Source organism: Ogataea haglerorum, assembly GCF_019207285.1.
Source record: "Ogataea haglerorum isolate 81-453-3 chromosome Unknown 81-453-3_NODE_21_length_93740_cov_93.718138, whole genome shotgun sequence".
In the NCBI taxonomy this organism is placed as follows: Eukaryota; Fungi; Ascomycota; class Pichiomycetes; order Pichiales; family Pichiaceae; genus Ogataea; species Ogataea haglerorum.
Window position 1 is genome coordinate 32,390 of NW_025065171.1, and position 23,509 is coordinate 55,898.

Sequence of the window (23,509 nt, forward strand, 5' to 3'; positions counted from 1 at the left end):
AAATGCCATCGGCAATAGTGGATATCTGTCGCGAGTGTCATTCATTAGTGACTGATTTTTTAGCGCTGAGAGTTCCTTATCCTAAATCCAGCAAACGCTCGAGGAGCCTTAGCCCTTATCCCGCTTTCCATGATGACGATAAGCTCCATCAGAAGACTCAAGAACAGGTGCTAAAAAGTATGCGGATTTTTGCACAGGTGCTAGAAAAGTACAGTTTGGAAGAGCTGTCGATAAGCTACAATGGAGGGAAGGATTGTTTGGTGATGCTGGTAATCTACCTCGCTGCCATCTATGAAAAATACGAAAACCAGCTGCTCGAGCTCAAAAACAATAAATTATCAAGCGTTTACATTAACAACGAAGTCGGCTTTCAAGAACAAGACGAGTTCCTCTACTATTCCGTCGTAAAATACCAACTCTCGCTAACAAAAATCAAGGACCAAATGAAAGGTGGATTTCAGAAATACCTGAATCAAAATCCTAAAATCAAAGCTATTGCCGTCGGTATCCGCCGAATCGATCCATACGGAGAAAATCTGGCCTATATTCAGCATACCGATCATGGCTGGCCCGCATTTTACCGAATTAACCCGGTGCTTGATTGGACGTACTGCGAAATATGGTATTTCATCAAGGCAACCAACATCGAATATTGCTCCCTATACGATCAGGGATACACCTCCATAGGTGGAATAGACAACACGGTAAAGAACCCGCTTCTCAGGCTTGGGGACAAGTACCTGCCGGCTTATATGCTTGACGACGATTGCCACGAACGACTTAGTCGGTGTGACAAGAAAGAAGTAGATTCACGGGAAAATAGACCCGAAGAGAAATTATAGCTAATGAATAAATGAATGAATGGTTCACGAATAGAACGCATCATATAGCACAAAAAAATTATTCTTGTAAACTAATGTCCGTCTTTGTAAATATTACTGATAAGCCGCTGGATTCGGCGGAGGTGCTTAATTATGTTCGGCACCCTCATGCAGGAGCAATTGTGTATTTTGGAGGCACAACTAGAAATGCATTCGAAGGCAAAGAGGTGGTGTCTCTCGCATATGAGGCACATCCACGGCTGGCGATCAAAACTCTCGAGACTATAGCTAACGAGGCAAAAGCTAGGTTTCCCAGCGTCCATAAAATCGCAATTGTACACCGCACAGGCGTGGTTCCAGTGGCTACCGAGTCCGTTATGATTGCTCTCAGCTCAACTCATCGAAAAGAAGGCTGGCTTTGTGGAGAGTGGGTATTGGAGAAAGTCAAGGAAAGGGCAGAGATTTGGAAGATAGAGAAATACGCGGACGGCGGCAGTGTTTACAAAGAAAATGAGGCTTCCAACGTGCTTGCTCGCACCTAATAATTATCTATGTACAATTATGGTAAAAACGCCTCTTTCGGACGGTACACAGTTTCGATCCTGCCTGTGTCATAGTTGATTCTTGTGATAGCAACGGCTTCCTTATCTGGCTTGTGTAGCACCAGCCCGTCCACCTCAGGCAGCACAGGTTTCAAATATTTGCGCTTCAAGGCTAATTGTTGGGAAAGAGTGAAGCAATTGTCCTGGCTTCTGAGGATCGCATATACCTGATCTTTCAGTTCTTTCGTGCGAGGTTGGTTAGGAATTACCAATTTATCGAGTTCGGCAATGGCAGCGTCCTGATTTGATTTGATTTGTTCTGGGGTCTTGTACGCACAGAGCTCAAAAAATGCATCGAACATGATGTTGGAGTCCACTGACTCAGCTAATGACTTGTACTGGCTCGACAATATGTCGTACTGCTCTTGCGAGATCTCATTTCTCCGTAGTTGCAACTTCAAGTCATACAGATGATTGTAGGTGGTGTGGAATTGAGCGTCTTCCTGCGACTTGCCACCTCTCAAGAATCTGTCAATTTGCAGCAGTCTACCAGCAGCCAGGTTTTTCAATTCCTCCGACTCAAGCTCCATAAATTGAGAGAGCTGCTCTTTCAACTGCACAAGTCTAGCCTCGCGTTTCTGTTGACGTTCTTCAACACTTTTCAACAACTCAGGAAGCGTTTGAGACTCCTTACGGCTTTGAAACTCGAGCTCGGCTTTGGCCGCTTCTGGCTTTTTGATCAAATGACGACCAAATCGTCTCTTTCTTGCGTCAAAGTGAGGATATGGAAGTTTGTCACCCTCACGCAACACGACTCCGATGAATTTGCGCTTCGGATGGAAAGGATCTAGGTAATATCTAACAAATCCTGGTTCCAGGGCGAAAATGGTATGATCTTTTCCAATTCCAGCATTTTCACCCGGATACCATCTTGTTCCACGTTGCCTCATTATGATCTCTCCAACGTTGACTGATTCCCCCTCGTGTTTCTTAGGGCCAAGACGTCTACCTGCAGAGTCTTTCATATGCGTTCTGGAACCACCGGCTCTTTTCGTGGCAGTTCTAACCTGAAAGATGGACTGGTGCCCAACAGAAAGTGAAGTCTTCACTCTGTCACATACCAGAGAGACTATCCTGGATGAGAACATTATGCTGTGATTTAGAAGTTGAATATCGTTGACTAAAATTTTTCAGCTTAAGGGAGAGAGGCCGATCGGCGCGACCGAGACGCGGACCTCAAAAAATAGCAGAGAAAAATACTAAAAGCAGTATTCATGGAGGGGTACTGGGACGTTGTGGTGTCGTCGCTTCAAGACACTTGCAACGCGAACGAGGCCAACTCCTTTGATCCCCTAGAGCTGGCGCCAGCTGAGGGCAAGGATGCGAAATTGCAAAATCGAGATGTCGTGGTAAAGCATAAAGAGAATTTGGAGAAAACAAAACGCATTTTGGATACCGCATTGATCAACGTGAATGGCTTACTATCACAAGCTAAAATTACTGGGCACGAGGCTGATGACGGATCGATTGGTAGACGCAATAAGCTCAAAACGCAGAAATATGGCCGATCGTATTATCAGTCGCCGTATAATCCATCAGAGCCTGTTGTCGTAGGATCAGAAGTTGCCTTTAAGCCAAAACAGAAAGGAGCGGAGTGGATTCAGTGTGAGGTCCTGAAGGTTCTAAACGAGATAAAATTTGAGGTTAAAGATCCTGAGCCTGATGAAAACAACCCGAATGGACAGATCTTCAAGTGCACTTGGAAGGAAATCATCCTCATGCCCACTGCAGAAGATTTGGTGTCGCTCAAAAATTACCCAGTTGGCTACAGAGTCCTAGCACGATATCCCGAAACGACGACATTTTATCCTGCGGAAGTTATTGGATTCAAGAAGGATGGGACTTGTCGCTTGAAGTTTGAGGGTGAAGAAGAGGTTGGTAAAGAAACAGAGGTGGAGAGAAAGCTAGTGTTACCTTTCCCAGGCTAAATAACTAAGACAAATGTAATAGTATTTATACATCAAATTAAAAATGATATGCTCATTTTCTCCTTGTCTTTCTTGACATCATCGGAAGACGGTTGAGGGAGAACAGAGCTAGCTGAAGTATTGTTGAGCGCGGGTTTTCCAAAGTCAAACTCTTTCTTGAAGATATCCTTCTTTGCTGGCGGGCCATATGACGACGTTAGTGACATATGTTGCGACTGGTAGCTGCCACTGTTGGCGGTAGTGAAAAATTGGGGCGAGGAGGTTCCGGATGCAGACTTCCTAGGAGCCAGCGATGGACTCTTGAAATGGGGGGCTGCCGTCATCGTCTCCACGTTGGCGAACATGGACGATCTTCTTGAAGTGATGGAGTTGCCGTCGCTCACGTGGGTCAGCGGTGTACAGTCTGCCGACACGATAGATGAGTTTCTGGACGAAAGTCGGGACATCGGGGAAGCTGGGTATGGTGAAGAGTTTCCCGATAGCGGAGGTATATGATTAAAATGGTGGATGCTCGAAGTACCAGAATAGTCTGATAATCCAATCGATGCGGCCGAGTGTCTGCGGATTGGCTCTGATGAGAAATCATCTATTAATTTCCGTTTTCGGATCGGAGGTAGGTGTTCGTAGTTGTAAGCTCTCGTGTCCATGGAAGAGCTTCTTCCAGCCCTAATAGACTGAAATGCAGGTGCAGGGACTTCATCGCTCGCAGTTCCAAAAATCCCGACGTTGAAATTTACACTTGGCTTTGGAAGAGGTAACACGGTTTCCGATGAAGGGTCCCGCTCCATCGGCTTGTCGCTCGTGGAATTTGACTCTTGTTTCTCATAAGAGCTAGAGTCAAGCCCTTGAATAGATGCTCGCTTTCTTCTGTTTGCCCCGCCATTCCACCAGTTTTTCACCGCATTATCACTGCGGCCGTTGAGGTGCCTAGCAATTTCGGCCCACCGTTTGCCATACTTTTGGACCAACTCCTCGATATATTTCCCTTCTTCCGGGGTGATGGGTGTCCGGTTAAGTGATGGTTTGAGATTTTGATGATACCTTTCCCTGGCCTGTTTCGCAGTCCGCGTCTGCAGAACTTGTGATATCTTTACCCAGTTTAAGTTCTTTTCGCCCCCATATAATCGCACCAGCTCTAGCAGCTTGCTATCTTCTTCTGGAGACCACGGCCCACGCCGGAGTCGCACCCCTCCATTCTTTCCATTTCCGTCGCCGGAATCCTTTTCCAGATGCTGATTTTCCTGAGGCATCTTGGTCTTCAGTCAACAAAACACCCAAACAAGCTGTGAACAAATGTCTTCAAGTATCTCTCTAGCAAGACAAAATGCGGAGTTGTCTTCCCTAGGCTGAAATATGTTGATACTTCAATTTGAGCTATACAGGTGAAAGAAGATATATTTTAAAATAGCACTAGCCATGCAAAATTTTTATTGCTCAAGCTGAGGATGCAACATAGATAGATATAGAAGGCTACACATTTTTACGGCCGACCGGTTCTACGTCGCTCTGCTCAGCACAGTTCTGAAGTCTAGCCTCGCAAAACTCACGTAGTTTCTACACCATAAAACTAATTATAGCCGTTGGTTTGCCAACGGTCAAATTGCTAAAATTACCCCATACTCATACATGTTTATGGAATAAATGCTTGTTCATCTCAATATCCCGCGAAAAAAAAACAAAAAAAACGATACCGATTTTTTGAAATTTACACGAATTGCCTTACCCTTCCGGTAGGAAATGGGTTTTTTCCTGTAAAAGTGCCGGGCATGCTACTTGCCAAGCTTTTGCTATCTTTTTCCAATGACTCTTGCTTGCTCCGAATTTGTTTCGCCAATCCCACAGAGGTGCATACTAGTGAAACAACATAAAAGCTGAAACTGCTCCATATCATGGCTGCGGCTCTGTGGCCAATCGAACCTTCGATGATCGTCATTGATGCCGTGGTTCCAATAACTGCTCCCGATTTGGCAGCGACGTGAGCCCACATCCCGCCGATACCCCAAAGAACGCATAAGACGGAACTCAAAGCAAAACTCGTATACGGAGCCACCCATTTCCAAGGCAGAAGAGGTATATACGCATAAAGCAAACTTGCAAGCAAGAACAGAGTGAGCACCAAGCTAGCCATTAAAATGTAGGGTTGGGTCACCTTGGTGTTGAATTCAACTGCCATGTCCACCAGGCTCAATGAGGACGAAGTGGAATTTGCGTCCGTATTGTAAAGCGAGACTCCCGGATAAATCTCTTTGTAGTTTGTCTTTTCGATATTCGTTGAGCACAATGTCGCACTGTCTGTTTTAACACAGATACCACGATAACCGACGAGAACCCTCATTGAGGTCAGATCGTCATTATTAGACCTTGAATATGCGTTTTCTATCTTGTTGTAAAAGGCAGACGACTGGTTGAATTTGTACTCGACCAGGTAGACGTTAGAATATTGCGAGCTGGAACTGCTGCATCCCACCAACAGAAAAGCGAGTAGAAAGATGTTGATAACAAGAAGCAGTAACACTAGGAGTTTCGGCCCTTTCCGTAGAAAAAAGACAATCATATTATAATGGGGTAGCGATCCAACTACGGTCTATGCCCGTCATATATACTGACAAGGTGTCTCCAGTTATTCGTGGAGATTGTCTCATAATCGTGATATAGGTCAAATATCGGTTTACCAAACACCTCTTTATTTATCTTGATACATGTTTGACGCAAATCGGGGCTCGAAATAAATTCTCGAAAAAATGCGTGGCATTGTGAAGAAAACATTCACCCCCGGAAAGGGAGAATGGAAACTGGCGTATGACTTCTTTTGTCCCACGTCAACTGGCACCATTCCTCCATTGGTCTTACTGCATGGGCTGCTGGGAAACCGCAAACAGAACCGTCATGTTGCAGGAATTCTTGCACACAATCTGCAGACACCTGTCCTTGTTCCCGATCTAACTAACCACGGAGATTCTTTTCACCGTAGTGCCCACAGTAATGAGCTCATGTCTGAAGATATATCCAATTTGCTAAAAACTCCGGCGATCAACCCGCAGTATTCTCGTGGCTACGTTATGATCGGACATTCAATGGGAGGGAAGGCAGCGATGTTTCACGCACTCAATCACCCTAACGATGTGTTGGGGGTCGCTTCAGTTGACAATGTGCCATATAAGAATCCCAGGGCGGCAGACTCAGAGTTTGCTCGGTTTGATCGATTTTTCAGCTATGTGAAACAATTTTTAACCAATTCTACGTTTTCGAGCTTAGCAGAGGTGGACCAGAAATTAAAGGATATTGAACCAGATAAACGTTTCAGACAGCTTCTTGCTAGCAACTTTAAAAGAAACAAGGTCTCGAAAGCCATTGAATGCAAAGTTCCAGTCGACGTTTTACAGCAATCATTGGAGACCCTAAAGATACTAGAAGTCGATGGCTCTCTTAAATATAACGGACCCTTACTCATTATCAGAGCTTTGAAGAGTCCTTTTGTTGGCGAAATAGACCATGAAAAGGTCTCCGATCACTTTCCAAATTATTCCACGAGTGATATCAACACCGGTCATTGGGTGATTACGGAAGATTGTCCCGGATTCGTAACGATAATTGATGAATGGATCAAAAATCAAAAATTCGGAAATCATCAGCAGTAATCCCGAAGCATGTTTACAAAAGCGGCAATTTTTTGATCGATAAAAATTTACTCCAAGCCATATGGTATTCACCGTTGAGCAAAGAAATATTCTAGATTCTCATTCTAAACTATGAGTGATCGTCACTCTTCTGATTTAGTCTCTATAGACTCAGAGGTTTCGAGAGACCATGACAAGCCCGTGGTTTTGACCGAAGACAATCAGGAGAAACATCAGAATGAGGGGAGCGGTGCATCACTAGCAGTTTCCATGACAAATCCTTCGTCGTACAAACTTGACAAGTCGAAGATAGTACCTAGAGAGAAACGGCGAGGACTCTTTTCAATGTTACTTTTGATTCCTGAATACGATAACCCTCGAGACTTGCCACAGATGATAAAATATATTATCGTGTTTAACGTTGCTTTCTGCGCGATGATAGGACCAATGGGTACATCTATTCTTCTCCCAGCCACAAATAATATTTGCGACGAACTGCATACTTCCGTTACAATCGTCAACGTCAGTATTGGTATTTATTTGATCACACTGGGAGTCTTCCCGCTTTGGTGGTCAAGCTTCAGTGAGAGACACGGGAGGCGGTCTATTTATTTGGTTAGTTTCATTCTCTATTTTGCATTTACCATCGGATGTGCATTATCGAAGTCAATAGGGATGCTTATAGGATTCAGGGTTCTATCAGGAGCCTGTGCCGCCAGTGTGCAAGCGGTCGGGGCAGGAAGTATATCAGATTTGTATCCGATTAATCAGAGAGGAGCTGCTATGGGTATATTCTATCTTGGTCCGTTGGCTGCTCCACTCCTGTCTCCGATTGTTGGTGGTGCCATTACTTCGAGAAAGAGTTTCGGCTGGAGAGGTACCCAGTGGTTTTTGGTGATTTTGTCAGGAGTTTGCATTGTCCTTCTAATTTTTGCACAGCCAGAGACACTTCGACTACAAGATAATAGAGAAGCTATTCGGAAGATTTTGAGAGAACGCTTGAAGAAGAATGCAGATGAAGAACGAGGGCCTCCAGAGGATAATGAGAGGTCAGACGAACAAGTCGATAGAATTTTGTCGCGACTTTCTAGACAGCCCTCTAGACTCGAAGAGTCAGACCCAGTGGATACAGTTACGCCCATTGGGCGTATGTCGACTCATGTTTCTCAAAGCCGGCACCAAGAAGATTTAGAAAGACTCAGGGTGGAGGTTGAAAATCTAGAACAGCCAGGGAAGGAGGGAAAGGTTGCAACCTTGAAGCGGACTTTATATGTCTACGGTTTTTTGCCATTGAAGTCTCTTCATTTTTTGAGATATCCACCCGTTTTTCTAGCTATCTGCTACTCTGCTCCATGTTTCGCCGTGTTATACTTTGTCAATATGACGCTTTCATACTGCTATTCTCGACCTCCTTACAACTTCAACTCCCTTTTGGTTGGTCTGGTTTACATTCCAAACTCGGTGACTTACATTATAGCCTCGATCTGGGGAGGCCGATTCACAGACTATTTACTTGAAAAGAAGCGGCAAAAGTACGGTATCATTGCCCCTGAGGCACGTTTTGGTATCAATGTCTACTTGGCTGCTGGTATATTTCCCTGTTCGCTTCTGATTACCGGATGGTGTCTGGATAAGAAGGAGCACTGGGTTACGCCATTAGTCGGAACAGCTCTTTTTGGATTCGCTCAGATGATCGTTATCGGAACTACAGTGACGTACATTGCTGACTCTCTACCTGGCAGAGGTGCCACGGGAATTGCATTGTCCAATTTTGTCCGGATGCTTTTGGCAGCAGGCGCTTCCTTTGCCACAGAGCCTTTAATCAGAGCTTTGGGCACTGGAGTCCTGTTCTCCATTTTGGCAGGGTGCACTATCGTTCTCTCCAGCATTTTGGCTATACTTAAATTTCGTGCTGACTATTGGCGAGAGACGTATAATTTGGAGAGACTTTATGATATAGTGGACGATTCATAATACAGACCAAAAAATTCTCTTTCAAGTATAAAGTGGATTAAATATGGTCACGAAATTAAGCTTTAAAGGAGAGAAAAGGCGCAAACCAAAAGCGGATGCTGAACGGAAGAGGCACAAAAAAGACACGGGGGCTGAAAGTCAGGAAACTCCGGTGACTTTGGCCTCAATTAATGGAATTCCCACGAATATATATGATATTCCTAGAGATTATCTAGAGTATGGCTGGACGCTGGCAAAGTCACGCAAAGATCTTAATGGATCTATCATGATTTGTTTCGAGCGTTCTGGCCATCATGGGTCTCTTGAATTCGACGAGAAGTGTGGCCTGACCGCAGCAGACGAAAAGAAGGTGGACATAGCGGAGGATGCTATTAACTTCATTGACTTTGATCCCAAATCACCACTGTATAAGCTTGAGCCACAGGAAGTAACTCAAGTATTCAGTGTGGTGAACATCGAAAACGTTCTCAAGTTAACACAGGAAAGTGAACACGTTTCTGACGATATACTTAGATATGCGCTGAAGAACAGCGACGGCAAGTACCTATCCTACGATGTCGAGACAAATACTCTGCTTCACACAGATGTCTTGACTGAGAACGCTATATTCAACTTTCGGACTAATCGTGACGGCCCTGGGTTTTTCATTTCCGTGGGGAAATTAGACTCCAAGAATAAATTGATAGTTACGCAGGATCTGAAGTTCAGAATAATTCAGGATACCGATGATCTGCTTGATGACTTGAACATCTATCATATTCGCGTTCAGACAAAGAATTCAGATACTGGCAGGAAGATCATTGCCTCGTTGGATCTCAAAAATGAAAACCGAGATCAATTATTTGGCGACCCAAAGCATAAAGATTTAGTCAACAGAGCAACCAAGGAACTTGCCAAAAACGGCATGAAAATCAGCAACTCTCTGCTGTCCCAGATCAACCGCGCGGCTGAAGAAGGGAATCTTAACGAGTTTCTCATCACAGTCAAGGAAAAGATCAAGACTGATCGCAGGGCATAGCCTGGTGTTGGGTGTGTATAGTACGCGTAAATATTACGATCTGAAAAATAAGTAGCGTGTATGAGCTCCCTATTGCAATTTGATTTCTCATCCTCGCTGCTTGCTGCTGATCCACCACCTGCTTTTCCGGGCACAGAGACGATACCAGTGGATGGTAAAAGAATTGTGCTGTCCTCCGGTAAAGGTATCACGCTCAAACCTCGCAAACCGAGACACGTCATCTTAGGTAATGAGAAAGATCAATCGGAGCTCATAAACATCCACAAACTCCTATCCAAATTAGAAATAGAGGAGAAGGCTGCTGAACAGACAACTCGCCAGAAATCTAGGTCTGCAGCAAACGACTCGAAACCGTCCACCTATAAATTATGGACAGAGAAATATAGGCCTTCGGGCTTCTTGGACCTTGTTGGAAACGAAAGAACAAACAGACAAATTCTCCAATGGATAAATCAGTGGAACCAGGTTGTTTTCGGGAAACCGTGCACGGAAACGAATGACTTTTACAACCGTCCAGATAAACGAGTTTTACTAATCCACGGTCCGCCCGGAATTGGAAAGACTTCTATCGCGCATGTGATATCAAAGCAGCTGGGATACGAAGCGCGTGAGATAAATGCCAGTGACGAGCGTGCTGGAACAACAGTCCAGGATAAAATAAAAAATGCCATGAAAAACAACTCACTAACAGGAAGTCCTGTATGTCTAATCCTGGATGAAATAGATGGAGCTACGGAGCATGGATTTATCAATATATTGGTGGACCTGATAAACAAAGACCGCCGTGATACGGCTTGTCTGGGCCTTGATACGAAGGGCAACATACGAAGAGATATTTTAAAACGTCCCATAATTGCCCTATGTAACGATGTTTATTCACCTGTGTTGGAGAAGCTCAGGCCACACTGTGAGACTATTGCCTTTCGCAAATCACATCCACGTCTGATCAAATCAAAACTGAAGAAGATCTCTCAACGAGAAGCCCTCATTGTGGATGACCGTGTCCTGGACGCGATTATAGAATCTACCGAAGGCGATTTGAGAAACTGCATCAATTTTCTACAGTTCAACTCATCGGCAACTACTTTGAATCTCGAATCGAGCTCAAAGGACACCCAAATAGGATGGTTTGTTCTGCTGGACAGCATCTTTGTCAGAAGTGCAAAAATCAGCAAACAGGAACAGTTTCAGAAAGTGTTTCGATCCCTTTCGTCCTCATCACAGGTAGAGAGGGTGGCTACAGGATGTTTTAACGTGATGCTTGACACGGACACCGATATCAACACTTTAAGCGAAATGTCGGACTGGTTGTACTTCCAAGACGCGCTTGGCACCAAATTTTCCTCTTTTGAAGCCCAAGACCTCACATTTTACCAATCTGCAGTGCCAATGAAGTTTTACCAGAAGTTTAATGAAATTAGCCATTTGTCGGAAAAGAGGTACAATTATAGAACTCGTGACTGCTTTTTTGATTTAAGAAAACAGACTGCTGAAACTCTCCAAAAGATAAAGCATCTGAATCAAGCAGACAGTTTCAAATTTGCTAATCGTGAACAACTGGTGGGCTACGAGTTGAGCCTGCTCAACGCAATACTAGTGCCTGACGTTCCGTTTAGACAGATCGAGATGGTAGGTGGAGGCGGCAAACTCTCTAGAATAATGGAGCTTATGGAAGCATACTCGTTGCGCATCGACTTATTAAAAAACGAGTATGGAAACGCGACTGCTCAAATGCGACCTGGAATTCATCTTTTTGGCAACCTTTCAGCGAAGCAGCAGCAAATATTGGTGAGATTACACAAGGAGCTGCTCACAAAATACATTCAAGGCCAGGAGTTCAAGACAATAGATCGCAAGCGGAAGGCACCACGCGACAAAGATCAAGTGGCCAAAAAGAGTAATTGCAGCTCAAGTGTGGAATACTTCAAGAGTAAGTACGCGGCTTTAACAGATCAGTTAAGTCACGCAAAAAGCAGCAAACAGCACTCTACTGCAGTGATGGGTCAAAATGAGAACAGAATTTGGGTTAAGTACCATGAAGGCTTCTCGAACGCAGTCCGTCGTGAGATAACATGGGAGCACATTTTCGCCGCACAATATGGGGCTTCATAGGCGATGCTGCATACGTCCAAGTCGGGCTTTTCAGCGGAGAAAATATGTAATACTGCATAACGGAAGAATAATGTAGCGAATCGCAGAAAACGAAAAAAATAGTTGCTCTGTCACGCCTGCGGAAACGCCGATTCAAAATTCACCTGTGAGCGACGATTTCAAATATTCTGAATTTCATTTCTTCTTTCATATGCATCAAAAAAGGATGATATCTTTCTAATGTATGCACAATATCGAAGATCAGATATTGAACGTGATGTGAAAATCATATTATCCATTCAGCAATTATCAGATGGCCTCGCCTGTAGATGATGTACCACCTTTGATGCTCTTCTGAGCTCTCAAGAGACTGCAAGATTAACTCCTCGACCGGACCGACGTGACTAATTTCGCGAACGAGTACGAAAAGTTCACTAGCACATGAAAGAGAAGAAATGTCGTTTGTTTTTCCTATGGCATTAAGTAATCAGTTCTTTTTTTTTTTTTTTTTTTTTTTTGCTGTGGTAAAAGAAACGGGGGCGCGCGTAGTCCCGCCTTTCCGATGGCTGGCCCACCCGCCTTTGGGAAATATATATTTTCTACATGGGTAACTTTTACTGATATATATGGTTTTTTTCCTATTATTAGTGGTTGTATTTGTCTACTAATTGAAATTTTTTCTCAATCCTCCACTTTAAAACAGCCATCAGTATACCCCTTCGAAAAGCATTTACACTAAACAGAATCCCGTACTGTTGAATTCGTACTTCAGAGGTTTTCGTTTTTGTACAGTCATTGGCCGTTTAGATTCGCATACAATAATGAACTCCCACCTAAATAACACAGGTGACAACCAAGAACTGAAACACCCTCCACATTTCAAGAATGTATTCTCAAGTAAGGACTCCAGTCCGGTTGGTGCTCCTGAACAAGATGCGGATGCAATGGAGGTGGTCGAGAACAGAAGGCCGTCGGTCGTGGTGCCCACTAATTTGGACGCCTCTATGCTGAACACGCCTTCTACGACCGCACAACCTCACGATGAATCTAATGTTACCTTCACATCTCAGATGCCTTCAACATCCGATATGGGATCCTCGTCGACCGAAAACCTTTTCTCGCCGCCGTCGTCCATAGACATTCCTCCTCGGCCAAGATCATCCTCCAAGACTTCAAAGCGACTTAGAAGAAAGCGAACTAAGTTCTATAAAGGAACGACCTCTCAGCGATCCACATCACCTTCTTTGCTAACTAATAGCTTACCCATTTCGAAAAGGTTTAGGTCGCGGTCTCTCCCGAATATTTGGATCCCCTCGCACAAGCAAACCAAGTTACTCATTGATGATTTACAGCAAAGACAACCTTCCGAAAAGGTTCCTGTGCCTCCTGTCAATCTCCAATCGATGCACGAGATCGATCTTCACGAGATTTTGAAAAATCCGCAATTGCGCCATGATATCTTATTTGAGCCCCAATTACAATTTAGACCTAATCTTGACGGCGAGCGTGGCAAACGGAAACGGATGCAAGGTGACAGATATTGGTCAGCCGTCAAAGCCGAAATTCGCTGTCTGATGAGCTCGGGAAAAGTTATCACTGACAACTCAATCATTGTTGTAATGTTCCGGACGCTGAAGGATATCCTGTTAAGCTTGTTGCCGTCCAAAGACAAGGCTAACGTTGAAGAGATTATGGATATATCTCTCTTGGTCCAAGAACTAAATATCAAATGTTTTAACTTCATGAAGTTTTCGAACTGGATCTCGGCCATTTTCAAAATGCACTGTGCGCCAATGAGAGACTCTTGGGTGGACGAAATGAATTGCATATTCGAAAAGGCATGCTCCACGTCTCCGATCAACGTGGACCAGGTTGTCGAAGGGCTTCACGTTCTCTTCTCCATCCTGGAGGCCATGAAACTTGATGTTGCCAATCATCAAATTCGCATTCTTAGACCGCTACTTTGCTCGACTGCAGTGGCTTTTGAAAAAGAGTATTTCCAGACGATCATTAGAAAGAACAAGATCAACTTAAACGGAAGTTTGGACTGGTACAGGAAGTCCAAAAAACGTTGCAATGGCGCAGATGGCATTCAGCAAGTTCTCAGTTACGGAATTTTGAACTTGCTTTCATGCTCTCACATGTGCTCGGAATTCCCCGACACACTTACCTTTGACCACTCCAGATTGGTGATTCTGAGAGCCGACATTCGTCAACTAATTTGCATCAAGATTTGCTTAATTCTATACCAAAGTCTTGTGAGTTCATACAGATTGTCCACTGCCGAGTACTGTTCTGCAGACAAGTTGCAGCAATTAAAGAAGGAGATCTTAAGCATAATTGTTGACGAGAATGGGAACTCCAAATGGACAAGAAACCTCAACAACCTTGCCGTGCATTTGGTCAGTAAGGTCAGCCCGGATACTAACCCCTGCAAAGTGAAGTTCTGCTTCAACTGGCTTCTCAATCAGACTCAACCAATCTCACAAATATACTCCATGCTAGAACATAAAATGTTAGACAATATCTGGAAAAGCCTCAATACCGGTGATAAAAGCGGGCTAGAGCAAGAAATTATTATCCGTGAAGAGTTGAAAGGAGTGGCTGAAAGACTTAAACGCATTGTTGAGTTCCACGTTAGCGTTTTTGGGGACATCTACAATTAAATGAATGTTATATTGCTTTCGGTTCATAGAATAGGCTAGGGATATCAGGTAATGCATATTTACAAACAATCTAAACTTATTTAGAAAGACATACTCTGGCTAATGAGTTTGTGGGCCGGGATGGAGTCCGTGGATCCCAGAGCTGCCAATCCCACTGGCTTCCCCTGCAAATAGCGTTGGCACCAATCAACGACGTCGTCCTTGGTGATACTATTCACAATTTCGAAAATCTCTTCGGGAGATAATCTACGGCCAGTAGTGACTAACTGACGGCCAATATCTTCAGCTATAGCAGTGCTTCCGTCCAATGACAGAAGCAATGAACCCTTTAGCTGGGACTTTGCTGTTTCAACTTCTTTCACTGAGAAATTTCCGTTTCGCAGTCGGCTCCATTCTCTCAAAATACAGTCTATCACTGGATAGCACGTCTGTGATTTATCCACGACGACATATGTTCCCCAGAGACCTGTGTCAGAGTACGAAGTGGAGAACGACATGAAAGAATTGCACAAAGGTGCTCCCTGGCCGGAAGCGACGGCTCTTGCTAGAGGCGAAGGAGCGACGTTTGTTGCTCTATCCCAATTGCCCACAATAGCTTGCGCAACAAGTGCCTTAAAGTAGTCATCAGACGACCACGAGCAGCCCTCCACGCAGAGAGCGAAGTAGGTATTTGGCAAAGACTCATCCTTGACCTTTATTTCTTCACCATAAAACTTGGGTAGTGCTCCGCGTGGCGTTCCTAGTGGCAGCGGTTTTTCCGACAACGGCACATGTCCAAATGATTTTTCCGCAAGCTCAACAAGTTGCTCATGCTCCACCGCACCTGTTCCAACCAACACCATGCGATCGCCCTTGTAGTTGGTTTGAATGTAGTTCTTCAGATCATATTGGGTAATAGACTTGATATTTTCAATCGGACCCAAAATGGTTCTTCCCAAAGGCTGGCCCTTAAACACGACTTCATGAAGCCTGTCGAAAACAACTTCATCATACATCTTATCGACTTCCTCGCTTTCTCTGATGATCACAGGTCTTTCCTTCTCAATAGCCGATTTCTCAAGCTTTGAGCGCGTCAGGATGTCGGAAAGAATGTCCACTGCTCTTGGAATGTCCTCTTTTAACGACTTAGCATAGTAGACAGTGTTTTCTCTAGATGTATATGCATTCAGGTGGGAACCGCAATTTTCCACTTCAAGCTCCAAATTCAACTGTGTTCTGTTGTTGGTTCCTTTAAAAGCCAAATGCTCAAGAAAGTGGGCCGTTCCAGAAGTGGAGTCACTCACATCCGCCCGAGAGCCGGCGTCAATCCAAACTCCCACGGTGGCGGTCAACGAGTTGGGAATCTTCTCCGTCGCCACCGTTAGTCCATTTTTCAAAACTGTGGTCCTTGTTGTGGGCAGAGCCGTGGCTAGGCCACGTATACCCGCAGACCGAAACACTTTGCCAGAGAATTTTAACATTAATAATCTGGGTACCGAAATTTCTTATTTCTATGGTTTCCCTATTGACCCAGCTTTTTTAGTGTGCAGATCAAATAAGTTTTATATATATTTGCCACTACAGCTCATGACAGTAAGTAACATGTCTTTGGCCCGAGAAAAGCTAACTTTTAAGGACCAGAAAATGCAAGTCGACTCTCCTCAGGAAGAGGCTATTGATGAGGGACTCTACTCCCGTCAATTGTACGTTCTGGGAAAAGAGGCCATGCTCAAGATGGCCTCGTCCAATGTTCTGATCATAGGTCTGAAAGGCCTGGGAATTGAGATTGCAAAAAATGTTGCCCTGGCAGGAGTTAAGTCTTTATCCATCTACGACCCTACCCCTGTCACGTTGACCGATCTATCTGCCCAGTTCTTTTTAACTGAGAGCGATATCGGTAAGTCTCGTGCCGAAGCTTCATTGCCTAGACTTGCCGAGCTTAATGCCTATGTGCCAATCTCAATTGTGAGCAACCTTACTGGAGAAACTGTTTCTAGCTTCCAAGTTGTGGTTACCACAGAGACCCCATTAGAAAAACAATTAGAAATTAATGAGCTTACTCATGCAAAGGGAACTAGATACATACACGCAGATATTAAAGGACTTGTTGGTCAGTTATTTGTGGACTTTGGTGAAGCGTTTACGATTTTCGATCCAAACGGAGAAGAGCCGCACACAGGTATAGTCTCAGATATTGAAAAGAATGGAACTGTTACCATGTTGGACGACAATAGACATGGATTGGAAGACGGAGATTACGTCAAGTTTTCTGAAGTGCAAGGTATTGATAAACTGAATGACGGCACTGCTTACAAAATTAAAGTTCTGGGGCCATACGCCTACCAATTGGTGGATTTTGATCCAAGTTGGGGTTCCTATATCAAAGGAGGAATTTACACGCAAGTCAAGATGCCAAAGCAAATATCCTTTCAAAAGTTATCCACGCAGCTGGAGAACCCAGAATTCTTTTACTCAGATTTTGCAAAAATGGAAAGACCGCCTCTGTTCCACCTTGGATTCCAAGCTTTGAATGAGTTTGAAAAAATCCATGGTGAGCTTCCAAGACCACATTCTGAATCTGATGCGGCTGAAGTTGTGGATTTGGTCAAGCGGCTGAACTCCAAATATCCGAACATTCTAGGCGGTGCTGACATTGACGAAAATTTGATTAAGGAACTCTCTTATGGGGCCAGAGGTGAATTGCCAGCAATGGTTGCTTTCTATGGTGGTCTAGTTGCTCAAGAGGTGTTGAAGGCTTGTTCGGGTAAGTTTGGCCCAGTGAAACAATGGCTCTACTTTGACTCTTTCGAATCTCTTCCTGAGAGTAAAGAGTATCCTCGTACGGAGGAGACGTGCAAACCGATTAACTCCAGATACGATAACCAAATTGCTGTATTCGGACTCGATTTTCAAAGAAGGATTGCTAATTTGAAAGTGTTCTTGGTCGGATCTGGTGCTATTGGATGTGAAATGCTGAAGAATTGGGCCATGATGGGACTGGGAAGCGGACCGGAGGGGAAGATATACCTCACAGACAATGACTCTATTGAAAAGTCCAATTTGAATAGACAATTTTTATTCAGGCCAAAGGATGTCGGTAAAAATAAGTCTGAAGTTTCCTCTCAAGCGGTGTGTGCCATGAACCCAGACCTTAAGGGCAAAATAGAGCCTAGAACTGATAAGGTTGGTCCAGAAAGCGAGCACATTTTCGACAACAACTTTTGGGAGAGTCTTGATTTTGTGACCAATGCGCTAGACAATGTCGAGGCTAGAACCTATGTTGACAGGAGATGTGTCTTTTTCAAGAAACCACTTTTGGAGTCTGGTACTTTGGGAACCAAGGGCAACACACAGGTTATCATTCCACATCTTACTGAGTCATATTCTTCTTCTCAGGATCCACCAGAGAAGTCTATTCCGCTTTGTACATTAAGGTCTTTCCCAAACAAGATTGATCACACGATTGCGTGGGCCAAGTCGCTTTTCCAAGGTTACTTTACTGATGCTCCAGAAAATGTGAACCTTTACCTGTCACAGCCTAATTTTGTTGAGAGCACTTTGAAACAAAGTGGTGATGTGAAGGGCATTTTGGAGTCTATTAGCGCTTACCTCACCAAAGACAGACCTTACACTTTTGATGATTGTATCAAATGGGCTAGACGCAAGTTTGAGGAAACCTTCAATCACGACATACAACAGCTACTTTACAATTTCCCAAAGGATGCTGTCACGTCAACCGGTGCCCCATTCTGGTCTGGACCAAAAAGGGCGCCTGATCCTTTGGTGTTTGATATCAACAACGATGATCATTTTCATTACATCGTTGCCGGTGCTAACTTGTTGGCCTATGTTTATGGTCTGAAGGGGGATCAGGGAGAGCCTGACAGGGCCTATTATGATCGCATTCTGTCCTCTGTCACTATAGAGCCATTCAGTCCAAAATCCGATGTCAAGATCCAAGCCAATGACAATGATCCTGATCCTAATGCCGATATGGTTATGGACCAAGGAGCCATCGAGAAGCTTGCTGCTTCGCTGCCAACGGCTTCTTCTCTGGCAGGGTATAGACTAAATGCTGTGGAGTTTGAGAAGGATGATGACACAAACCATCACATTGAGTTTATTACTGCGGCCTCAAATTGCAGAGCCTTGAACTACCACATCGCTACTGCAGACAGATCCAAGACAAAATTCATTGCCGGTAAAATTATACCAGCTATCGCTACCACGACCGCCTTGGTCACTGGTCTGGTGTGTTTGGAGCTTTACAAGGTTGTTGACAACAAAACGATTATTGAGAAGTATAAGAACGGTTTCGTCAACTTGGCCTTACCTTTCATTGGCTTTTCCGAGCCTATCAAATCTCCCTCCGGCAAATACAACGATAAAACGTTCGATAAGATTTGGGATAGGTTTGACTTGTACGGAGATATGACTTTGCAAGAGCTTCTCGATTACTTCAAAGAGAAAGAAGGTCTTGAAATCACTATGCTGTCGCATGGAGTTTCTCTGTTGTATGGGTCATTCCATCCTCCAAGCAAACTGAAAACCAGGTTGCCACTGAAGTTGACCGAGCTTATAGAGACGGTGTCCAAGAAACCAGTTCCTGAACACGAGAAGACTTTGATATTTGAGATTTGCTGCGACGATCAAGAGGGCGAGGATGTTGAAGTGCCTTACATATGTCTTCACCTCCATACATGATCACCATAGTTAGTTAATGAGTCGATAAAAAAGATTTCTTCTGTTTGACAGCGTGTCGAAGTGACCTTTCTCCTTGATAATCCCGTCCTCCATGTATGCGACGGTATCCGCGATCTGCATCATTTCTCTCTGATGGCTTACCATGATGATGGTCACGTGTTTTTTCAGTCCCAGTAGAATTTTTGCAACCCGCTTGACATTTTGCGGGTCCAACGATGCTGTACACTCATCGAGAACCAAGACTTTAGGCGATCTAATAAGAGCTCTAGCAATGCAAAGCCGCTGTAGCTGTCCTCCAGAAATCAAGAGGTTTGAAGAGCCACCGATGCGCGAAAACAAATTATCTGGAAGGCCGTGAACGAAATCTGCCATATCAACCAATTCGAGAGCTTCGTAGATCTGTGCTTTCGTAACAGGTTTATGCAGATTGTATGTCAGATTCTCAAAAATAGTACCATCAAAAAAGTAATGGTTCTGGGTGACAACAGCAACTTCTTTTTTGAGCTCAGACATATGAAGCTGATCAAGGTTTGTTCCACAAAATTTAATTGATCCCCTCTGAGGGCTGAAGAGCCGAAATAAGAGATTTAGAAGAGTTGATTTTCCGCAGCCAGATCTGCCCACTATGCAGGTGATCATATTTATATTGAGCGAGAAATTGAAGTTACACAACACGGGAGCTGTGCCTGGACCGTAACTAAATTGCACATTTTGGAATTTGATCAATGGCTTATTTGGGTTAAATATCGGTTTGGTTGTCCCATAATATTCTTGTATATTTTCCGGAAGTTGGATCAAAGTCAGTATCTTCATAAAAACTAAAACACCTTTGTTCACGTTTGGCATTGAGGAAAGCACAGCAGAAACGTAACCGACAGTAAACATTATCAAAGCTACCACCTGCATCATCTGAACCAGAGTGATTGAGCCCTCAGAGACCAGTTTGATTCCATAATACAGCATGATTGCTTGTGAGAGATAGATTGCAATATTCTGCGCAGCCATGGCTATAGAGATAATAAGTGCCCGCCGCTTTCCTGCATGCTTCAATTGATTCATGTGATCGTTAAATCTGGCTTGAAAATGACCCTGAAGATTGAGTGATACCACTGTTTTCATTCCCAAGACACTTTCATGAACAACTTCTTCCACGTCGTCTGATGCTTGCTTGTAGGCTGTCTCATATTTTTGCAAGAGGATTGAAAATAAAGTTGAGAATATAGCGAAAAGGGGAGCAAAGCTGAGGCCGACTAGCGCCAATCTCCAACAGACGATCAGCGACCAGACCATGGCAATCAATAAGAGGGCAATGATAGAAATAAGCTGACTTGGTACATCTGAAATCATGGTCCTGAGGTCCCTAATATCATTGATAAGTAGGGACGAAAGAGCGCCTGGATTTATATTTTGAAACCAGCATATAGGTTGAGCTAGAATCTTCTCAAAAGCTCTGTTACGTAGCTGGCCAACCAATGTTTCCGAGCTCTGGCTTAGCGCCATCTTAGAAGCAAACAACGAAAGTCCATCCATGAATGCCACGCACATAAGAACCAGGGACCACTTCACCATATAAGCACTGGATACCTGCTGACCAACTGTCACTATCCCGAGAATTAGCTTGGATAGAAAAAAGGTGAACAAGGGCGTCATGGATGCATTCACCACGGAAATCATAATGCCAAGCAGGAAGCAGACCCTAGAACCAAAGGTAAGAACATGCCACAGCTGGCGCAGGAGCTGTAACATGCTCACTTTTTCGGGGGTTTGGTTCTCCAATTCATCGGGCTGATCCATTCTCTCTTCAAGTTCCTCTTCCTCCTTTTCATCACCAAAAGGATTATCGGGGGTATCCATTTCGTATTGGAGAGAAGCAAACCTGGTGTTCCCTTTTAGCAGGTCACTCTTGAGACCCTGCTCCTCAATTTTTCCACTTTCCATGAGAACAACGTAATCTGAATCTGCTATCTCCGAGTAGTCGTGCGTCATAATGACTGTGGACCTTCTGTTTCTGTTTCTTTTGAGCTTTTCTAAGATCATGATGCGCTGATTGTAGTCCACCGCTGACAAAGCTTCGTCCAGGATCAGGACAGGAGTGTTTCTGATGATTGCCCTAGACAAGGCAACTTTCTGTCGCTGTCCCCCACTCAGTGTTATAGACCCAGAACCTCCTCCAACTTTCGTATTTATTCCTGCTGGTAGAGAAGCGATTAGCTGATCAAGACCAGTTATTTGCAAGGCCTCGTTCAATAATTTGGGAGCGACGGGAGTAGGAGAGGCCAAAGTCAGGTTTTCAAAAATTGTACCACCGAAGAGAGTGCATTGCTGCTGAACTAAAGTGATCTGTGAGGCCAACCAGCTTTGGTCCAGTCTCGAAATATCATAATCGTCACAGGTAATTTTGCCGTCAAAATGGTACAACCTCAGAATCAGGGACGCAAGAGTGGATTTCCCTGAGCCTGATTTCCCAACAATATATAACAGATGGTTTGCAGGGATCTGTAGCGTGATGTTATTAAGCCCCCAGTCGTCTCTAACCGGATATTTGAAGGAGACATTAGAAATCTTGATATCACCCATGATATCATGTTTGGGTCGAAATCCGCCTTCATAAGCGCTGCCTGTGCAGTTCACGCTTTCAAATACATACTTTAGTGAGATCCATGCTGTCTTCAGACTCACAATCTGCGAAGAAATGGTTGAGAAGATTCGTGAAACCGTGAGACAAGAATAGAAACAGGAAACAATGTCGCCTGAAGAATTAAGGTGCTTGCGCACTAGAAACGATCCATACCAGAAACTCTGAACGAACATCATGAGTGCCAAAAACTTGATCATGCCCGCGTTTAGGTTGAAGAAAAGCTTCATTATCAAGAAGCTCTGGGAAGTTAGTTTAGTAGCAGCATCCAGCTTCCTTTTTTCTAGTGACGAGGAATCAACAATTTTGATCCACAGATAATTAAGCAGATTCCACTCTAGGACCTTGGTTGTATCCTCTGAGTGTTTGTTTTCCAAAGCGGTATATTTTCCAATAAATATTCCCCAGACTCCGGTAACCAGTACGATTATGGGAATGGTAGCCACGACCAGCAAAGTCAACCTCCACGAATAGTAGAAGCTTAATACTAGTAACGCACAAAGCATGGCAACTGATTTAATCAGCATCTCTAGACACTCAGAGACACCCATCCTAAACTCCTCTATGCATCTGTTCACCTGCAACAAATTGGAATTCAGATCCGACTTCTTGTCAAACCATTCTACTTCCTTCCGAAGCAAAGATCGGTACACCTCCTGTCGACAACGTTTTTGCTGTCTCTCTCCGGCAAGAAGAAAGCAACTGAGCCCCAGCCAGTTGAAAAACGTGGCACCGAGTCCGACGAAAGCGATTGCAAAACAAAGCCATTGCACATCGGCCACGAAATCATAGCCGCTTGAATATTCGTTGCGACCAAAGCTCTCCAGCTTATTGAAAATTCTTGCTAACAGCACTGCAACTGTTGCAGGGACCATGGCAGAAAGGATGGTAAAAACCAATGCAGGAAGAAGTAGCCAGTAGTCTTTGGCCTCGACAAACGTGAATAGCCATCTCTTGCGACACACTTCCGTGACTCTAGAAGTGTCCAGCACCGATGTTATGGTCACAGGAGAACCGGAGAAGTCCTTTTCTTCCATTTGGTAGCATTGTGATTGGATTCACATCAATATATATCTCGATCAAAGGATTCAGTTTGGATTTTGGAATTTCCGCATTGGGAAGATCAATGGAGAAGGCGATGAAGTGCTCGAGAAAAATGCCAAAGGCGAAAAAAAAATTGTACAAAAAGATTTTAACTCCTGCTAACCACTACTGTACTTTTTTCGCTCACGCTAACGTGTGTATCGGAGGACCGGTACAACCGTCAGCAGCCATCGATGTGATGAAAAATCTGATAGGGACAACTGACTCATATGATGATAGTTGTTGGAATATAGATAGATAGTAAACTTTCTGACAGATGGTTCGAGCTAGCTAAATGAAGTATGAGTAGGCGTTAGCCCTAAACAGTTTGCGTATCCGTATTCATAATATCTGGTGCTTAGATTTGGCACCCTACTTCACGTTTGTATTT

General features: G+C 44.1%; 14 protein-coding genes across 14 annotated transcripts; 9 read left to right on the forward strand and 5 right to left on the reverse strand.

Moving 5' to 3' along the window:
* Positions 1-2: 2 nt before the first annotated feature.
* Positions 3-842, forward strand: KL911_005297 (uncharacterized protein; the record flags this gene model as incomplete). Its single annotated transcript, XM_043200683.1, has 2 exons — positions 3-34; positions 113-842. 2 exons carry the CDS (start codon positions 3-5, stop codon positions 840-842), a joined length of 762 nt encoding a protein of 253 aa, XP_043051937.1.
* A 74-nt stretch (positions 843-916) lies between these two features.
* KL911_005298 (uncharacterized protein) lies at positions 917-1,363 on the forward strand (the record flags this gene model as incomplete). Its single annotated transcript, XM_043200684.1, has 1 exon — positions 917-1,363. One exon carries the CDS (start codon positions 917-919, stop codon positions 1,361-1,363), a length of 447 nt encoding a protein of 148 aa, XP_043051938.1.
* A 17-nt stretch (positions 1,364-1,380) lies between these two features.
* On the reverse strand, positions 1,381-2,511 carry KL911_005299 (uncharacterized protein; the record flags this gene model as incomplete). Its single annotated transcript, XM_043200685.1, has 1 exon — positions 1,381-2,511. One exon carries the CDS (start codon positions 2,509-2,511, stop codon positions 1,381-1,383), a length of 1,131 nt encoding a protein of 376 aa, XP_043051939.1.
* Positions 2,512-2,637: 126 nt separating this feature from the next.
* Positions 2,638-3,351, forward strand: KL911_005300 (uncharacterized protein; the record flags this gene model as incomplete). Its single annotated transcript, XM_043200688.1, has 1 exon — positions 2,638-3,351. One exon carries the CDS (start codon positions 2,638-2,640, stop codon positions 3,349-3,351), a length of 714 nt encoding a protein of 237 aa, XP_043051940.1.
* Positions 3,352-3,383: 32 nt separating this feature from the next.
* Positions 3,384-4,601, reverse strand: KL911_005301 (uncharacterized protein; the record flags this gene model as incomplete). Its single annotated transcript, XM_043200689.1, has 1 exon — positions 3,384-4,601. One exon carries the CDS (start codon positions 4,599-4,601, stop codon positions 3,384-3,386), a length of 1,218 nt encoding a protein of 405 aa, XP_043051941.1.
* Positions 4,602-5,056: 455 nt separating this feature from the next.
* Positions 5,057-5,905, reverse strand: KL911_005302 (uncharacterized protein; the record flags this gene model as incomplete). Its single annotated transcript, XM_043200690.1, has 1 exon — positions 5,057-5,905. The coding sequence occupies one exon, from the start codon at positions 5,903-5,905 to the stop codon at positions 5,057-5,059; it is 849 nt and encodes a 282-aa protein (XP_043051942.1).
* A 187-nt stretch (positions 5,906-6,092) lies between these two features.
* KL911_005303 (uncharacterized protein) lies at positions 6,093-6,989 on the forward strand (the record flags this gene model as incomplete). The annotated part of the gene is made up of 1 exon (XM_043200691.1): positions 6,093-6,989. One exon carries the CDS (start codon positions 6,093-6,095, stop codon positions 6,987-6,989), a length of 897 nt encoding a protein of 298 aa, XP_043051943.1.
* Positions 6,990-7,100: 111 nt separating this feature from the next.
* On the forward strand, positions 7,101-8,942 carry KL911_005304 (uncharacterized protein; the record flags this gene model as incomplete). Its single annotated transcript, XM_043200692.1, has 1 exon — positions 7,101-8,942. The coding sequence occupies one exon, from the start codon at positions 7,101-7,103 to the stop codon at positions 8,940-8,942; it is 1,842 nt and encodes a 613-aa protein (XP_043051944.1).
* Positions 8,943-8,985: 43 nt separating this feature from the next.
* Positions 8,986-9,960, forward strand: KL911_005305 (uncharacterized protein; the record flags this gene model as incomplete). The annotated part of the gene is made up of 1 exon (XM_043200693.1): positions 8,986-9,960. One exon carries the CDS (start codon positions 8,986-8,988, stop codon positions 9,958-9,960), a length of 975 nt encoding a protein of 324 aa, XP_043051945.1.
* A 60-nt stretch (positions 9,961-10,020) lies between these two features.
* KL911_005306 (uncharacterized protein) lies at positions 10,021-12,072 on the forward strand (the record flags this gene model as incomplete). The annotated part of the gene is made up of 1 exon (XM_043200694.1): positions 10,021-12,072. The coding sequence occupies one exon, from the start codon at positions 10,021-10,023 to the stop codon at positions 12,070-12,072; it is 2,052 nt and encodes a 683-aa protein (XP_043051946.1).
* Positions 12,073-12,872: 800 nt separating this feature from the next.
* On the forward strand, positions 12,873-14,717 carry KL911_005307 (uncharacterized protein; the record flags this gene model as incomplete). Its single annotated transcript, XM_043200695.1, has 1 exon — positions 12,873-14,717. The coding sequence occupies one exon, from the start codon at positions 12,873-12,875 to the stop codon at positions 14,715-14,717; it is 1,845 nt and encodes a 614-aa protein (XP_043051947.1).
* Positions 14,718-14,797: 80 nt separating this feature from the next.
* On the reverse strand, positions 14,798-16,177 carry KL911_005308 (uncharacterized protein; the record flags this gene model as incomplete). Its single annotated transcript, XM_043200696.1, has 1 exon — positions 14,798-16,177. One exon carries the CDS (start codon positions 16,175-16,177, stop codon positions 14,798-14,800), a length of 1,380 nt encoding a protein of 459 aa, XP_043051948.1.
* Positions 16,178-16,283: 106 nt separating this feature from the next.
* On the forward strand, positions 16,284-19,400 carry KL911_005309 (uncharacterized protein; the record flags this gene model as incomplete). Its single annotated transcript, XM_043200697.1, has 1 exon — positions 16,284-19,400. The coding sequence occupies one exon, from the start codon at positions 16,284-16,286 to the stop codon at positions 19,398-19,400; it is 3,117 nt and encodes a 1,038-aa protein (XP_043051949.1).
* Positions 19,401-19,409: 9 nt separating this feature from the next.
* Positions 19,410-23,072, reverse strand: KL911_005310 (uncharacterized protein; the record flags this gene model as incomplete). Its single annotated transcript, XM_043200699.1, has 1 exon — positions 19,410-23,072. One exon carries the CDS (start codon positions 23,070-23,072, stop codon positions 19,410-19,412), a length of 3,663 nt encoding a protein of 1,220 aa, XP_043051950.1.
* Between the last annotated feature and the right edge of the window lie 437 nt (positions 23,073-23,509).